Below are 14,602 nucleotides of genomic sequence, written 5' to 3'. Positions count from 1 at the left end.
CCTAATCCTTACTTTCTTGCTAGCTAGAACATATTACCTTGAGTAAGTCATCTTATCTTATTTTCATCTGTAAAATGAGGATGGCGAATTAGATTATTTCTAAATTCCTTTTTATTTTTTCTTGATTCAATTTTATTTGTAGTTTCACATTCTCTCTTTCTTACAATCTTCACTCACTCCACAAAGAAAAAGGAAGAGAAATAAAATCTATTACAAACCTCATATGGAGTCAAGTAAAGCATATTCTCACACTGGCCATGCCTCCAACCAAAATTTTATAAACACACATGCCTATCTATGTATATATGTACAAATATGCCCATATGTATGAATGAATATATATATATATATATATATATTTATATGTTAAATATTTCTATCTATAATCTAAATCTCTGTCTGGAGATGGAAAGTATATTACATCATGAATCCTCTTACTCATTTTATTGTATTGATCAGAATGCTTGAATCTTTCAATATTGTTTGTCTTTATAGAATTGCAACTGTATAAATTGTTCTCTTGGTTCTGTTAGCTTCACTTTGCATCATTTATTCAAGTCTTTTTCAAGTTTCTCTGAAACCATTGAATCCTTTTAGCTCTAACATTTTTGTGATCAAAGATTCCGTCTACCTTTTACAGTCTAAGTTCCAAGTCTTTTTCAAAACTACCCTTCTATATTTTATGCCCCCCACCCCCAGTCTAGCATTCTATGATTCTGTGATCTCTGTGGCAGTAGAAGATAATAGTAGTACATCACACATAATCCAAAATATCAAATAATCCAAAGAACATTAATATTGATCTAAAAGGTATCAATCTTGATTTTTAAAAAATGTTTCTTGGAATGGAAAACATTTGATAGATTTAATTAAAGCCATTCCAAATTTGACCCTTTCTACTACTCCTTGAATTTGTAGTATTTTCAATAAATTATACACTCACCTCAAATTTCCAGAAATCACAAAGAGAATAAAAAGTACATGTACATGTGTGAGCACGTACACACATACATACAAGTATGCACATATCCTATAGAAAACAAGTTTTTTTCCCTACAAATTAGTATATCTCCTTTAATTTTGTGACCAGATATCATACTTTTTTCTGAGATAGAACCTCAAACAGCACCATTCCCCCTCTCCCTATTTTCTACAATTCCCTCACTCACAAATTCCTGAGAAACTATATAATTTGGTATAGCTATATTCACTATTGCCCTCTGTAGTTTTAAAAATGCTTCAGTAGTCAAAAGCTAGTCTTCCTAGCTAACAACTCTGAATGCCTAAATCCACAAGGGACCCAGCATCAGACAACAGAACCACTTTTGGCTCCTTATTAGAGTAAATTGATTAAATACAACCATTGGCAATTTCCAAATCATTGTCCCGTCACCATTCTACCCCATAGCCTTTGTCCCCTAACAAAACACAGTACAAAAGATATGAAGGAGGAAAGGAAAAGAATCAATCATCAAATGTTAGAATTTTAAGGAACTTTAAAAACATAATGTCATAACTGGAAGGGAACTTAGGATGAAGAATGTTCAAATACAAAATATAAAATCTTATAGCTAGAAGACCCAAAACATAGAAGGCTACAACATGCAATAGAATTAAAAGGAATTTTTAAAGTTGAGAAAAAGAAAAGAGAGAAAGTCCCCAAAAGGATTGTGTATGTTAAAGGTTGTTGAATTTAGGAAAGCAAAACAAATTCATGTTCTAGAATTGAATTTCAGGAAAGTAGTGACAAAACTTCACTCTCAAAAGGTGGAAAAAGCTTACAGTGATGACTCTAAGGAGTAAATTGCCTTTTGAGTTTTGTAAAATTTGTTTCATTAAAATAAAAAAGTTTTTTTTTTTATTTTTATTTTTAGTTCATCCCTTTTCTCACCTAATTCCATTTTCCCTTATCATGTCCTGAGCATCCACTCTATCTACTGGAGAGAGAAATGAATCATGTTTAACATAGACTATTGAGGAAAAAAAATCTTGTCTTTTCCTAAAAGCTGAACACTTCTTATTGGGATAATACTTTCTTTTTTCCCTCCAGATGACAACATTCACACAAATTAAAGAGGGAAAAAGACTTTTAGGCATGAATGAAAACCATCCTCTTCCCCTCATGTAAATTTTATTAAAAAAAAAAAAAGACTAAGGAAAGCATGGTCTACCCTTTGTCAATCTTCAACTCTAGTTAGCACCAATCATTTGATTTTTCTGTGGTGCCCAATTGTTGCTGGTTGATTTTAGAAGAAGTTATACCACCAAGTCAGCTGGGCCTACAAGAGATTCCCATTACAAACTTTCGACTGGGTTTTCACTATGTCAAAACTTTTATTCCTCCTCTAGGGAATTTCTGTCCTTTTTTTCTAGGGCTGACTCAAGGATGTTCTATTCTCTTTCTGTCTCTGTGCTTCTATTTGTGTGTGTATCTTCCTGTGTGTGTGTGTGTGCCGTGTGTGTGTGTCTCTCTCTCTCTGTGTATCTGTCTGTCGGTCTCTCTCTCTTTCAGACACACACACACACACACACACACACACACACACACTCTTTCCCCTTCTCCCTCTGCCATGTCCTTAAGCTCCCTGAGATCTCTTTTGTCTCTTTCTCTTCTAACAGATAGCCTTAGCTGCTATTTTATGAAGAAAACAGATTTTCAGCTGTGAATTCCCTCTTCTTTCCTCAAAGCATATATCAAACCTCTAAATTTTCAACTCTCTTGACCCTGTCTTTGAAGAAGAATTTGGCCTTCTCCTTGTCAAAGTCAATACCACTTCTGGTGTCCTTAATCCTAATGTCTCCTATGTTCTTCAAAAGCTTGCCTTATCACTACTCTTATCCATGTCACCATCACCAACTTTTTATCTTAAATCTTTCCCTATTACAGATTATTTCTCTGGTGTGTATGAACATGATGACCTCTACCCTATCCTTAAAAACAAAACAAAACAAAACAAAACAAAAAAACAAACAGATATACTTCACTTGACCCAACCATTCATTTAAGCTCTCGTCCTTATCTCTCTTATCTTTCCCTGATAAATTCCTAGGAACAATAACACTGCCTTCACTTCTTCACCATCTCTTCATTTCTTCTTACATGTTAATTCAGTTCTTTATCTTAATTCATAAATAATCATGTTATTTCTTTTCCCCTCACAATAAAATGTTCTTTAGGAGTCTGTCCTGACCCTTCTCTCCTTTCTCTACATGTGCTGCCATGGAAAGTTAATATGTTCTCATGGGTTCTGTTGCCAACTTTAAACAGATGAATTCCCAAATTTAACTAAACTCCTATAATGCATATTATTCAATGCCTACTAGAAATCTCCTATATACTGTTGGCATTTCAAACTCTCCTCTAAACTCCCTAACTTCTGTTAGTTCAGCACCACACTTGCAACTGTCCAGATATATAATTCTGGAGTCAGCTTACTAGATTCCATATTCAAACAAGTGCCTAGTCTTATCTAGTCAATTCCTCAAAAATCTCTTTCATTCATCCCTTTCTTTCTACTCATCTAGCCATATAATAGTTCATGATTTTCATCACCTATCATCTAGACTACTATAATTATTTTTTAATTGATTTCTCTTCTTCTAATTTCTCCATGCTCTAATTCATTCTCCACAAAGCTTCCAAAAGAATTATTCTGAGTGAGAACAATACTTCTGTAATTTCTCAAAGGGACAGCAGTTATACAACATCATTTTTCTACTCAAAAAAAAAAAAAAAACCATAAGGGTTTCCCCTTTGTCTATAGTATAAAAATAAAATTCCTTAACCTAGCATTTAAGGCTCTCCAAGATTTATCTGGCAATGGATATACAAATATATACACCCAATCGCACATAGGAATTTGTACATATACATATATTATTATCTGTAGATACCCATACACACACACACACACACACACACACACACAAAATTTCCTTAAAAGCTCTACATCCCTTGCCATTCCCATAACTTGGTTTCTCATCTTTTGCTTCTGTATACTGTATATCCTTACAGGTCACTCTTCATTTGTGGAATTCAACATCTCTCAATAAACTTTACATTCCTTTAAGACTCAAGTCAAGCAGCATTTCCTCTATGAAGCTTTCTGGACCAGTTTCTTCCCTGGATAAAAATGTAAGTTTTTCGAGAGCATAGATTTCTCTCTCTCTCTCTCTCTCTCTCTCTCTCTCTCCCACCCCCATATATATATATATATATATATATATATATATATATATGTGTGTGTGTGTGTGTGTGTGTGTGTGTGTGTAAACACACAGAAGTATATATATTTATATATATATATATATATATATATATATATATATATACTCCCTAACTTCTGTTAGTTCAGCACCACACTTGAAACTGTCCAGGTATATAATTCTGGAGTCAGCTCACTAGACTCCATATTCAAACAAGTGCCTAGTCTTATCTAGTCAATTCCTCAAAAATCTCTTGCATTCATCCCTTTCTTTCTACTCATCTAGCCAGTATAGTAGTTCATGATTTTCATCACCTATCATCTAGACTACTATAATTATTTTTAATTGATTTCTCTTCTTCTAATTTCTCCATGCTCTAATTCATTCTCCACAAAGCTTTCAGAAGAATTATTCTGAGTGAGAACAATACTTCTGTAATTTCTCAAAGGGACAGCAGCAGTATATATATACTAACACCTGAGACTGCCCAGTAGGCACTTTTGATTAATTAAATTTAAATTTAATTGAGTCATGGGAAATTTTTGCTCCCATTATGGGGAGGGAAATGGAACTATAGTGTATAAACTAAAACACAAAGAGGCTGAGAAACATGTTCAATATATATATTTTTTTCAATCAGGGTAAAGTGATTTGCCCACGGCCACACAACTAGTAAGTTTCAAATGTCTCAAACTGAATTTGAACTCAGATCCTCCTGATTCCAAAATCTACGGTCTATCTACTGTGGAATCTTGCTGCCCAAACATGTTCAATATCTTACAGCAAGTTGTTTTTGCTTTTCAGTTGTTTCAGTAGTATCTAACTCTTCATGACATTGGGATTTTCTTCCCCAAGATATTAGAATGATTTGCCATTTCCTTTTCCAGTTCATTGTATAGGAGGAAACTGAAACAAATAGGATTAAGTAACTTGCCCAGAATCACATAGGTAATAAGTGTCCAAATTTGAACTCAGGTCTTCCTGCCCCATAACAAGTTAGCTAGTCCCAAATCTTCTGACTCAGGCCAAAAATATTCATTTATTAATTCATTAATTCATCCATTTATTGTTATTTTCTTGCTCATTTATTTATTTTTATTTACTTCTGTTTATTATACTATGCCTCCTATAAATGGAGGGAAAAATAATACTCAGTTGGCTTTGGAAGCATGGTTTCCTTTACTCTAGAGTAAAGTTGAGATTTAAAATGTATACCCTTCACTTCTGTGAAAAGATGGGAAACTATTGGTAATATTCCATTTTCTGAAATACTCAAGTAAGGTATTAAGGTTTTTTGTTGAATTATTTTTTTTTCTCTTTTAAAAATTCTTTATTATGAGGGATACTCACTGGGTATGGGAAGAAAATATATTCAGAAAATGAAGATGATGTAAAATCAAATGATTTCAATAAGAAATACAGCTGCTCTAATTAAAAAAAATATAAAATTAAGTTGATTATTTACTTCAAAAATAAGAAAGAATATAGTGCTATCTAAGAAATACCCTTCAGAGACATCTAGGTGACACAGTGGATAGAGCACCAGCTCTGAAGTCAGGAGGACCTGAGTTCAAATCTGGCCTCCGACACTTAACACTTTCTTGCTGTGTGACCTTGGACAACCCCAATTGCCCGAGAAAGAGAGAGAGAGAGAGAGAGAGAGAGAGAGAGAGAGACTCTTCAAAAATCTGATAGAAAAGTTCTTTGAACATGTGAGCAAGTCATTAAATGAAAAACAAAAACAAAACAAAACAAAACAAAAAACCCCAATGCCATTGACATCCCAGCAGCTAAAAATGGAAGAAGTCCAGCCGTGATTTCATTCTGATGTGGCCAATATCTCAAACATGGCCACTATATCTACATGCTGTCTTCAGTCTTTTAGGTGCAATCCAATTCCAGAGTTTGCCACACACCATGATAATCAGCTGGTCATGGTTACGCTCATTTTTCATCACTGAATCCTTCTACCCTGCAATTCATGCTATGTATTATAATCTGATTAGTTTCCTTACATATCACTTGTGACCTATCTCTTCCCCATTTAAACCTCTCCAATCATTTCCCACTTACTAGAGGATAAAGTCCAAACTCCACATTTAAATCAATCACTATCCTGACACTAGACTTATTGAGCCAGTCATATTTCCCACTGTTCCCCTTCACAAAGTCTATGCTTTAGCCAAGCGGATTCCTCACTATTTTTTGAACATTTTCATGCATGAATTAGTTTTGTTTCCCAAAACAAATAATGAGTCTTGTCTTGAAGACAAGGACCATGTTTTATTGACCCCAAATATTCAGCATGTGCTTTGAATGAAAAAGAGGAAATATGAAGGATTGGTCTAGCTAAAGGTTTTTGCCTTTCTTAGCCCTGGTTTCTACTTTTGAAAAATGGGAAGCTTGGGCTTGGTAACCTCGAAGGTCCATCCTAGTTCTGATATTCTTTAATGGTTGCTCTATTAACATCTACTGAATAAGAATTTGACTTCACTGATTAAAATTTTTTTTCCTCCACTGAATAGATTTTTCTTTTTACCCAAGAGTTCTCAAACAGGATGGATCCTGATTTTTCCTTGTAAAACTTTCAGAGACAGGGAAATAAGATTTTATATTATGTGGATCCTTCCAACTGCAGATAACCACTTTAGTGACCCAAGATAAATGAGGGCAAAATGAAAAAGCACTTATGTTGTCAACAGTCAGGTGAGGTAGACTGAAGACTACCTTATCTCAAGCAGGGATGGGTGTTTTATACTTACTATCCTTAGAACCATAGATGTAAGATAGGTCCCTTATTACCTAGAATCTTATATCTCAGAGTTGTAAAGGGCCTTCTTTTTGGCCTTTTCCCAAACTACTTGTAATGTTGAATCAGTATAAATAGAAAATTATAATCTGGTCTCTGGAGTATCCCTCTTGTCTATAAAAGTGGGGAGAGTGCAGCTTATTGTGGTGCTTCACCAACACTCAAGAACTTTTCTTTCCTCTTTCCCCCACTGTGAATTATTCTCAAATTGGAATAACCACATTCAGAGTTCCATTGTTCATATTTTGCAAGATTTGTCCAAAAGAGAACTGTCTGAATTGACTGTGATATTCCATCCCTGGAGGGGGCACACAAGCTGGAGTTTCAGGCATCGCTCTGAATTTCCTGAGACTTTATGGTTTGTATTAACCATTCCTGTTTTCCTTTCCTTTTCAAAGCTTCATGTAGAGTGTTCCCTATTTAACTCATATTTCCTCCTTAAACCCTTGGATAGAATTCCATGCCTCTGTCAAGTCTGAATCTCTACAGCGGTAGTTGAGCTCTCTGAATATATGCTTCCAACAGGCACACTTGACTGATACCATGTGGACTGCAAATTTCAATCTGTCATAGTATCTGCCAGTTATTAACTGTTCCTCATCAATTTGGGTGTCAAGTAGAACCTGGATACATTCATCCTCCTTGTAAGAATACCCTCTCAGATGTCACCCTTTAGCATAGTTTCTGGTTTCATTTGCAATCTCTTCATCACTAGCTATGTGATTATGCACAAAACACCTCTCTAAATCTCATTTTCTTCTTCTATAAAGTGGGTATCATAAGTGAAGTATAATCAATGCATACCATGATTATAATGGTGAGCTATGAAAAAGAAGTAGCTTGTTACAAAGAAAGAAGAAAAAAATTAGTACCAGAAAATCTAGGTTCAAATTCTGACTCCCAAGGCTGATAGATTGTATGACTTGGGAACAGCATCATTTAAACTCTAATGAAGTTTTAAACTCTTAGTTTTTATTCATAGAATAGGGATAACAGTATTTTCATTCTATATCTTACAAGGTAATTACAAGGAAAAGATTTTTATAAACCTTAAAGATCATATAAACATATTTTTAAAGACACCAAGGAATGAAGTATGGAATATAATCAGCAAAAATCATGAAATATGAGATCATGAAATCTCAGAACTGAGAGAGGCATCTGATTCTCTGTCTTACTACAATCCTTGTACCTCAAAAGTATATTACAGGAATCTCCTCTAGACCCTTTGACATGTGGTCATTTAGCCTGGGCTTGGGTCACTAACAATGGGTCACTACTAATTTAATTACTTTGTGAGGTATTTCATTCTGGTTTTAATATCTCCTAATTCTGGGTTAGTAATTTCTTAAATTAAGTCCATATCTGCCTCTTTGTAACTTCTATCCATTGGCTCTTCTGAGTACTATCCCAAACTTCACTGTGATAGCCCTTCAAATGTCCTGACTTAATAATTCACTCAGAGTCTAATATATTACTCCGTACTCTGTATGTATATAATAGATATTTATAGAATTGAATTGCCAACATTTTTTTTTCTCCTCTAAGCTAATATCTTCATGCTCTGAATTATTCCTTTTTTTTTTTTTTTTTTTTTTTTTTTGTGACAGGGCTTAGTTATCCAAATTCAGGAATGGTAGTAAATAAATGGGAAGGGATGAGTGAGTATTACAGAGGTAGTAATAGTTGCCAAAGCTTCTTGCAACTGCTGACAGCATAAAAGTCAAGGGAGGTCATGTGGATGTAACACAAATTAAATTAAATTCAACAGACCCTTTAACTATGTGCAGGGTACTGTGTTACGGATGATGTAAAAAGCAACAGACATGGAATCAGAAGATCTAGATTTTAGCCCCAGATCTACTCCTAGTAGATGTATGTCTGTATGTTAGGCAAGTCAAGCAATGTTAATGGCTAAGCAAGTCAGGTAATCTTCCCTGGCCTTAGTTTCATGTCTGTAAAAGAAGTGATTAGCTTATATGAATTCTAAATTGTTCCTTTAACCTATAACATGCTGCTCAGGGGGAAGCACGATATAATAGATATTTAATATTAGTGTATTGAGTTATTAGAGATCTGTGTTCAATACCACCATTCACATTTATTAGTGGTGTGTGTGACCATTATCCAATTACTTTATCTCTCTAGGCAAGGCTATTTCCTCTTCTATAATATGGGAATTTCTGGAGTACTTACCAATATTGCTGGGAAGAACAAATAAATATATACTATGTAGAAAGCATTTTGTAACTCTAAACACACTACCTAAATGCAAACAATTTTTTGATAGTGTATTTTTCCTCACTGGAAGCCAAAATAATAGTTGTGGGATATTTTGCAGAAGAGATTCTTCTTCAGGTATTCTTCTTCAGATATGTGTTAGATGAGATGGCTTTTGAGGGACTTTATTATGTTCTAGATTTCTTCTAGATACACTATCCTATTATTCTTGAACCTGTTTAACAACTAGTTTGATGTTGCTGGCTCCTCTTTTGGCTTGAGAATTTGATGGTTGGCTCACAATATCAATCCAGGGGAGTATGAAGTAGCATAGTTTAAAAGAGATAACATAATGTAGTAGATGAATCCAACTCTGGTGTTGGCTTTGTTACTTGCTAGTTCAACTTTGAGCCAGTCACCTAAATTTTTAGGCCTCAGGATCCTCAAATTTAAAAAAATAACTGAAGTGACGAAACCTGCGGGACAGATTTCATTATTCTGAGGATCAAATGATATAACCAATACTAAGTGATTCACAAATTGTAACATACCTTTCACTTCTAATTCTATGTTCTTTTTTATAAAAAGACAAAGATTTCACAATCATCTAATAATATATATAATAATAATCTATTCATAGGCAGGTGCTAACCTAGACAAAGGGAACTATACAAGGATTTAATTTTCCCCCAAAAAAGTTATGCAATTTAGGGTTTTTTTCCTTTTCTTTCCATTTTTGAGAATAAATAGAATTATATCTTCAGTGCTAGTTGAATACTTTTTGTAACTCAAGTAGTTGATCAGTTTCATAAGTTCTGGTGTTTATATATTAAGTTTTCTTAAATAAGTCATCTTTGTAAAGTACTTTAACATTTACAAAACACATCACTCATAATGACCGTGTGAGGAAAGCAGTGTAATTACTATTATTTCTCATTTCACAGTTCAGGAAACTGAGTCTCATAAAGGCAAAACTACGTGTTTACACTAGAAATATAAGTAGACAAGATTTGAACTGGTGTCTCCTGATAACAAGTGCATTTTTCTTCCCTCCCTCTCTTCTCATCTCCCTCCTTCCATTTTTTCTTCCTTCCTTCCTTCTTTCCTTCCTTCCTTCCTTCCTTCCTTCCTTCCTTCCTTCCTTCCTTCCTTCCTTCCTTCCTTCCTTCCTTCCTTCCTTTCTTCTTTCCTTCCTTCCTTCCTTCTATACTTCTTGTCTTCCTTTCCTCTTTTCTCCTTTTTTCTTTCTTCTCTCTTTACATTCTTTCTTTCTTTCCTTCCTTCCTCTGGGTTATTTCATTATTATAGAAATGTCTTGGTAAAGAACAATGAAGTTCTCAGCACCATCACTGCAACTTAAAAACCTCACAAAGTTTCTCAGAACACTAAGAGGTTGAGTGACTTGCTTATAGAAAGAGACAGAACTTCCCTCCCTTTTCCAATCATAGTCTACATACATTCTGCTGCCTTATACTAGGATTGATAGTAGAATACATGTCACAGAAAACTCCCTTAAGGAAACAAATAGTGCTAGGCAGGAAGGAACATGATTAACATGGCAAGGGAGTAGAAAGAGGTTAAGAAACTTCAAAGCAAAGAAAACTCATATCCACAAACAGATCCTAAACCCTACGATCACCTGAGCAAAACCCTTCCCTTCTCCTTTTTTTTAAACACAGGTTTCCACAGGCTATCCTTTGTCCACAGGAGCTAATGTGGTTTGGGCCATTGTGGCTGAGCACAGCAATTCTTAGGTATTTTCAAAAGAAAGGTCTTTGTTTGGTTGGTTTAATCCAGTGTGTATTGCTTTCCCTGCCAGAAAACTTGCATCTCTGGTGCTCATTCAAAACACTGGCACGTGGTTGTAGTCAGAGATTTCTGGGCAATAACAGTTCAGTGAATTAGGAAGCAAGAGATGGCTTGAGAATACATCATTAGCTTTTTCAAATATAATCTGTACATCCCAGAATCCCTCTTTTAACCTGAACACATTGAGGAGGGATAAATTTGCTTGTCAATTAAATATATATTTATATATAATGTATATAGTCATACTATATTAATAATGGAAAGAACCCTAGAACACAGATTGTTAGGGCAGGAAGAGAACTTAGAACATTGCTTGTTAGAACTATAAGGTTAACTTAAGGTGGATATTACATCTTTGGAGGGACTTGAAATGTAGCATGTTAGCTCACAGCCTATTGGGGTCTTAGTGATTCAATTTAGTCCAATCCCCTCACTAAACAGAAAGGGCAACTCATTTCACATAACTTTCTTGTAGAATTTTTCTCTGGTTTTAGGACCTAAAATGATTCTGTCTGCCATTTTATATATGTTTGTCATTCTACCTTCATCTTAATTTTCCCTTCAGTTAAGATAATGCCTTGCCACCTGTAGGATCTTTTTATCCCCATCTGTAAAATCAGAACAATGATATTATCTACTTCACAGGATCATTGTGAAGATCAAATAAGACTGATTATATCAAGTGTTTTGCAAACCTTAAAATATTATATAAGTACTATTGTTGTTGTTATTATTATTATTATTATTCCTTACCCATTCTTGATAGACCATCTGAAACCCAATTTTTACTAGAGCACCTTCCCTAACTACTCCTTTACTCATTGGCTCCTCTCTCCTCTGAATTTAAAATCTGTAATATAATTTATCATCAAACTACCTTCTGACCTCTGTTCACTATTTTTCATAAAAATATTAGTTTTGTCTCTCCAAAAAGACTATAAATTCTTTGAAAAAAAAGAATCCAGTCATACTTCTACTTCACCTGCAGTTTCTTGATTAAGATTGGGCATAATTCTATGGGCATTAATAAATTATTGTTGATTGGTGGACCTCTCTATCATTTATCTTAGAACAGGTATCTTTAATTTGAGTACCAGATCCCTAAAAGATCTATGGATACATTTCTGAGGAATCATAAACTTGATGAGTAAATCTGTATATATATATATGCATATGTGTGTGTATGTATGCATATATATACAAATACATGTATAAATGTATACATATACACACATATGTATATTTATATACATAATTATATACTTTCCCCTCACTAACCCTTAATTAAAACAGCATTTCTTTCAATTATTTAAAAACATTGTATTGAGAAAAGGTTCACTGGCTCTGCAAGACTTCCAAAGGGATCTATGGCACACAGTTTGAGAAGCAGTATCTTAGAAGGACAAGCTGGAAGGGCAGGGAGTGACGAGCTCCAGGACACTATTCTAGAAGTCCAATTACTCTCTCCTTTATTTCTTCTCCCTAACATAAAACCACAGAATCATGAAATTTTGAATTTGAAAGGGATGATAAAGACCATTTAGTCCAAGCTACTTATTTTACATGAGAAAAAACTAAGGTCCAAACAAGGAAAGAGTTTTGTTTCTTCAAGTTTTAAAATCCCATATTTGAAAGTTCAAGACTATGGATCAAGCAGAGAGACTCCTATATTTTCTGACTCCCAGAACTCCTTGATTCTCTGCTTACCTCCCTACTCCCTGAGCCAGCATCCCTTTCTCTATAGATATTGTGTTTGTGTTCAGGAGGCCAGCACTTTTTAAGAGAAGAGTCAGCAAAAAAAAAAAAAAAATGCAAAGACCAGCAAACATGCTGAAAACATCAGCAAGTCCACTATTGTACGTGTTAAATAGAAAGCAACAGTTCAGTTTTAACCAAAGAAACTCAGAACAGCTGGTTCTTCTTGACTTGGGATCTCCAGCCCTCAGGGTTGAAGGACATTCTCTGAAGTGAGCCTAGACCAGTTTTAGTGCAGTTTTGGTTATGGGTTTCTAGTTTTATTATATGGGCCACAGTGCAAGCTCAGTCAATTATTAAGTAAGCTGAGTATTCCTTCTACCTTTCCACTGTTTCTCCTTATGCATATGCTCTCTATAACCAGCATGAAAGAATGAGGACAGAAAACCTGGCTCCTAGTTTTGCCTCTGCCATTACCTAGGTTTGGGACTTTTGATAATTTATCTCTGTGCCTCAGGTTTCTCATCTGCAAAATGAAGATATAAATGTCTCCACTGATTGTTTTGGGTACTGTTTGTACAGGACTTTTGCTTAAAAATTTGCCTACCTGTATGGAGAGTCTGGATCAAAGCATGTCTTGGTGACATCTGTAATTTCGGGGTCACAGCACTCCCCCCCATCAAAGTTGTATCTCTCATAGTTGCAATCCATGTCACATACTCCATTCTGCTTCTTCTTGCTGAATGCTGAATGTCGGAGGTGCCGGCAGTCCCCACCGTCAAAGCCTGTCAGAGTGTGGTTGCACTCTGGGTCACAGTTCTCATCTCCAATCTTGCTGATATCACAGTTGGCTAAGATGAGACGATGGCGCAGGGATGAATTCCTAACTTCCAGCACTTCCAGCTGCCATGTGATGTTATAACGGTCAAAGGCCTCTGTCAGTTGCTGGTGCTGGAATTCAATCTGCTGTTGGCTGACTGTTGGATTCTCATGGTTGTCATCATAAATGTTCACCACCCGGTAACGCACCAATTTGGGGCGGCGGAAACTTGGGAGCTGGTTGTAGCTGGCAATCACTTCTACATTGTCACAGAGTGTCTGCCCACACAACGGTGGCTCCAGACTAGTATCAAGCAGTAAATCATGGTGGTAGCTGAATTCAACTTGGGGGCTGCTTCCATCTTTCATAGAAGACCACATGCTCTTCATGTTCTCTAAGTTCTCTTGAATAACAAGCTGAGGTAGTCCAGTGCCTAGGCCATGATTTGCCCGCCCCATATCCAATAAGATCTCCTTCTGAGATCGAGCTGTCTTCCAAAGACTGAAATGCTCAATGTAACCCCGATAATTATGATTTAGGGCATTCCCACCCAGCATGAGCACTTTACACTTCTGGGTCAAAGGGCTAAAAATGCCACCCACTTGCTCACTCCCCATTGCAACCTGGGCACCATTCACATAGAGCTTCATCAATCGTCCATCATATGTGGCAGCAAGATGCACCCATTGATTAGGGAGATAGCTTCGATGAGCATTGATGGTAGTCACCTTTCGAGCTCGATCTGTCTTCATGGAGAAGAAATAACGGGGATCTCTGTTGCCCTGGTCACTGATGGTGTGAATTCCCACGGCCCATCCTCGGTCACGAGAGGTGTAAGAACATTTGTCATACAGTCCTATGTATCCCCAAAAAAGAAATATGAATGAATAAAGTAAGAAAACACATAAATGTTTCCCCATCCCATCTCAACTTATGAAAATCTATCATAGCAATTAAGCTGTTACAATAACTAGACAGGAGAATTGGGGGTCAAATGCAATAGATGTGACTCCTGTTTCTTGGACAGAGACCAGGGTAGCTGT

At 35.6% G+C, this 14,602-nt stretch overlaps 1 protein-coding gene across 2 annotated transcripts in view; it reads right to left on the bottom strand.

Moving 5' to 3' along the window:
• Window positions 1-14,602, bottom strand: part of PAPPA (pappalysin 1) — a 266,709-nt gene that overhangs the window by 216,861 nt on the left and 35,246 nt on the right. For both annotated transcript variants that reach the window (XM_003757073.2, XM_031954192.1), the window contains exon 2: window positions 13,347-14,415. In XM_003757073.2, the coding sequence (XP_003757121.1) occupies window positions 13,347-14,415 (1,069 nt within the window). The remainder of the gene's footprint in view (window positions 1-13,346; window positions 14,416-14,602) is intronic.

The sequence above is a fragment of the Sarcophilus harrisii genome, chromosome 2 (genome assembly GCF_902635505.1).
Source record: "Sarcophilus harrisii chromosome 2, mSarHar1.11, whole genome shotgun sequence".
NCBI classification, from domain to species: Eukaryota; Metazoa; Chordata; class Mammalia; order Dasyuromorphia; family Dasyuridae; genus Sarcophilus; species Sarcophilus harrisii.
Note: the sequence above shows the minus strand (reverse complement) of the source record. Positions and strands in the feature narration are given on the sequence as shown.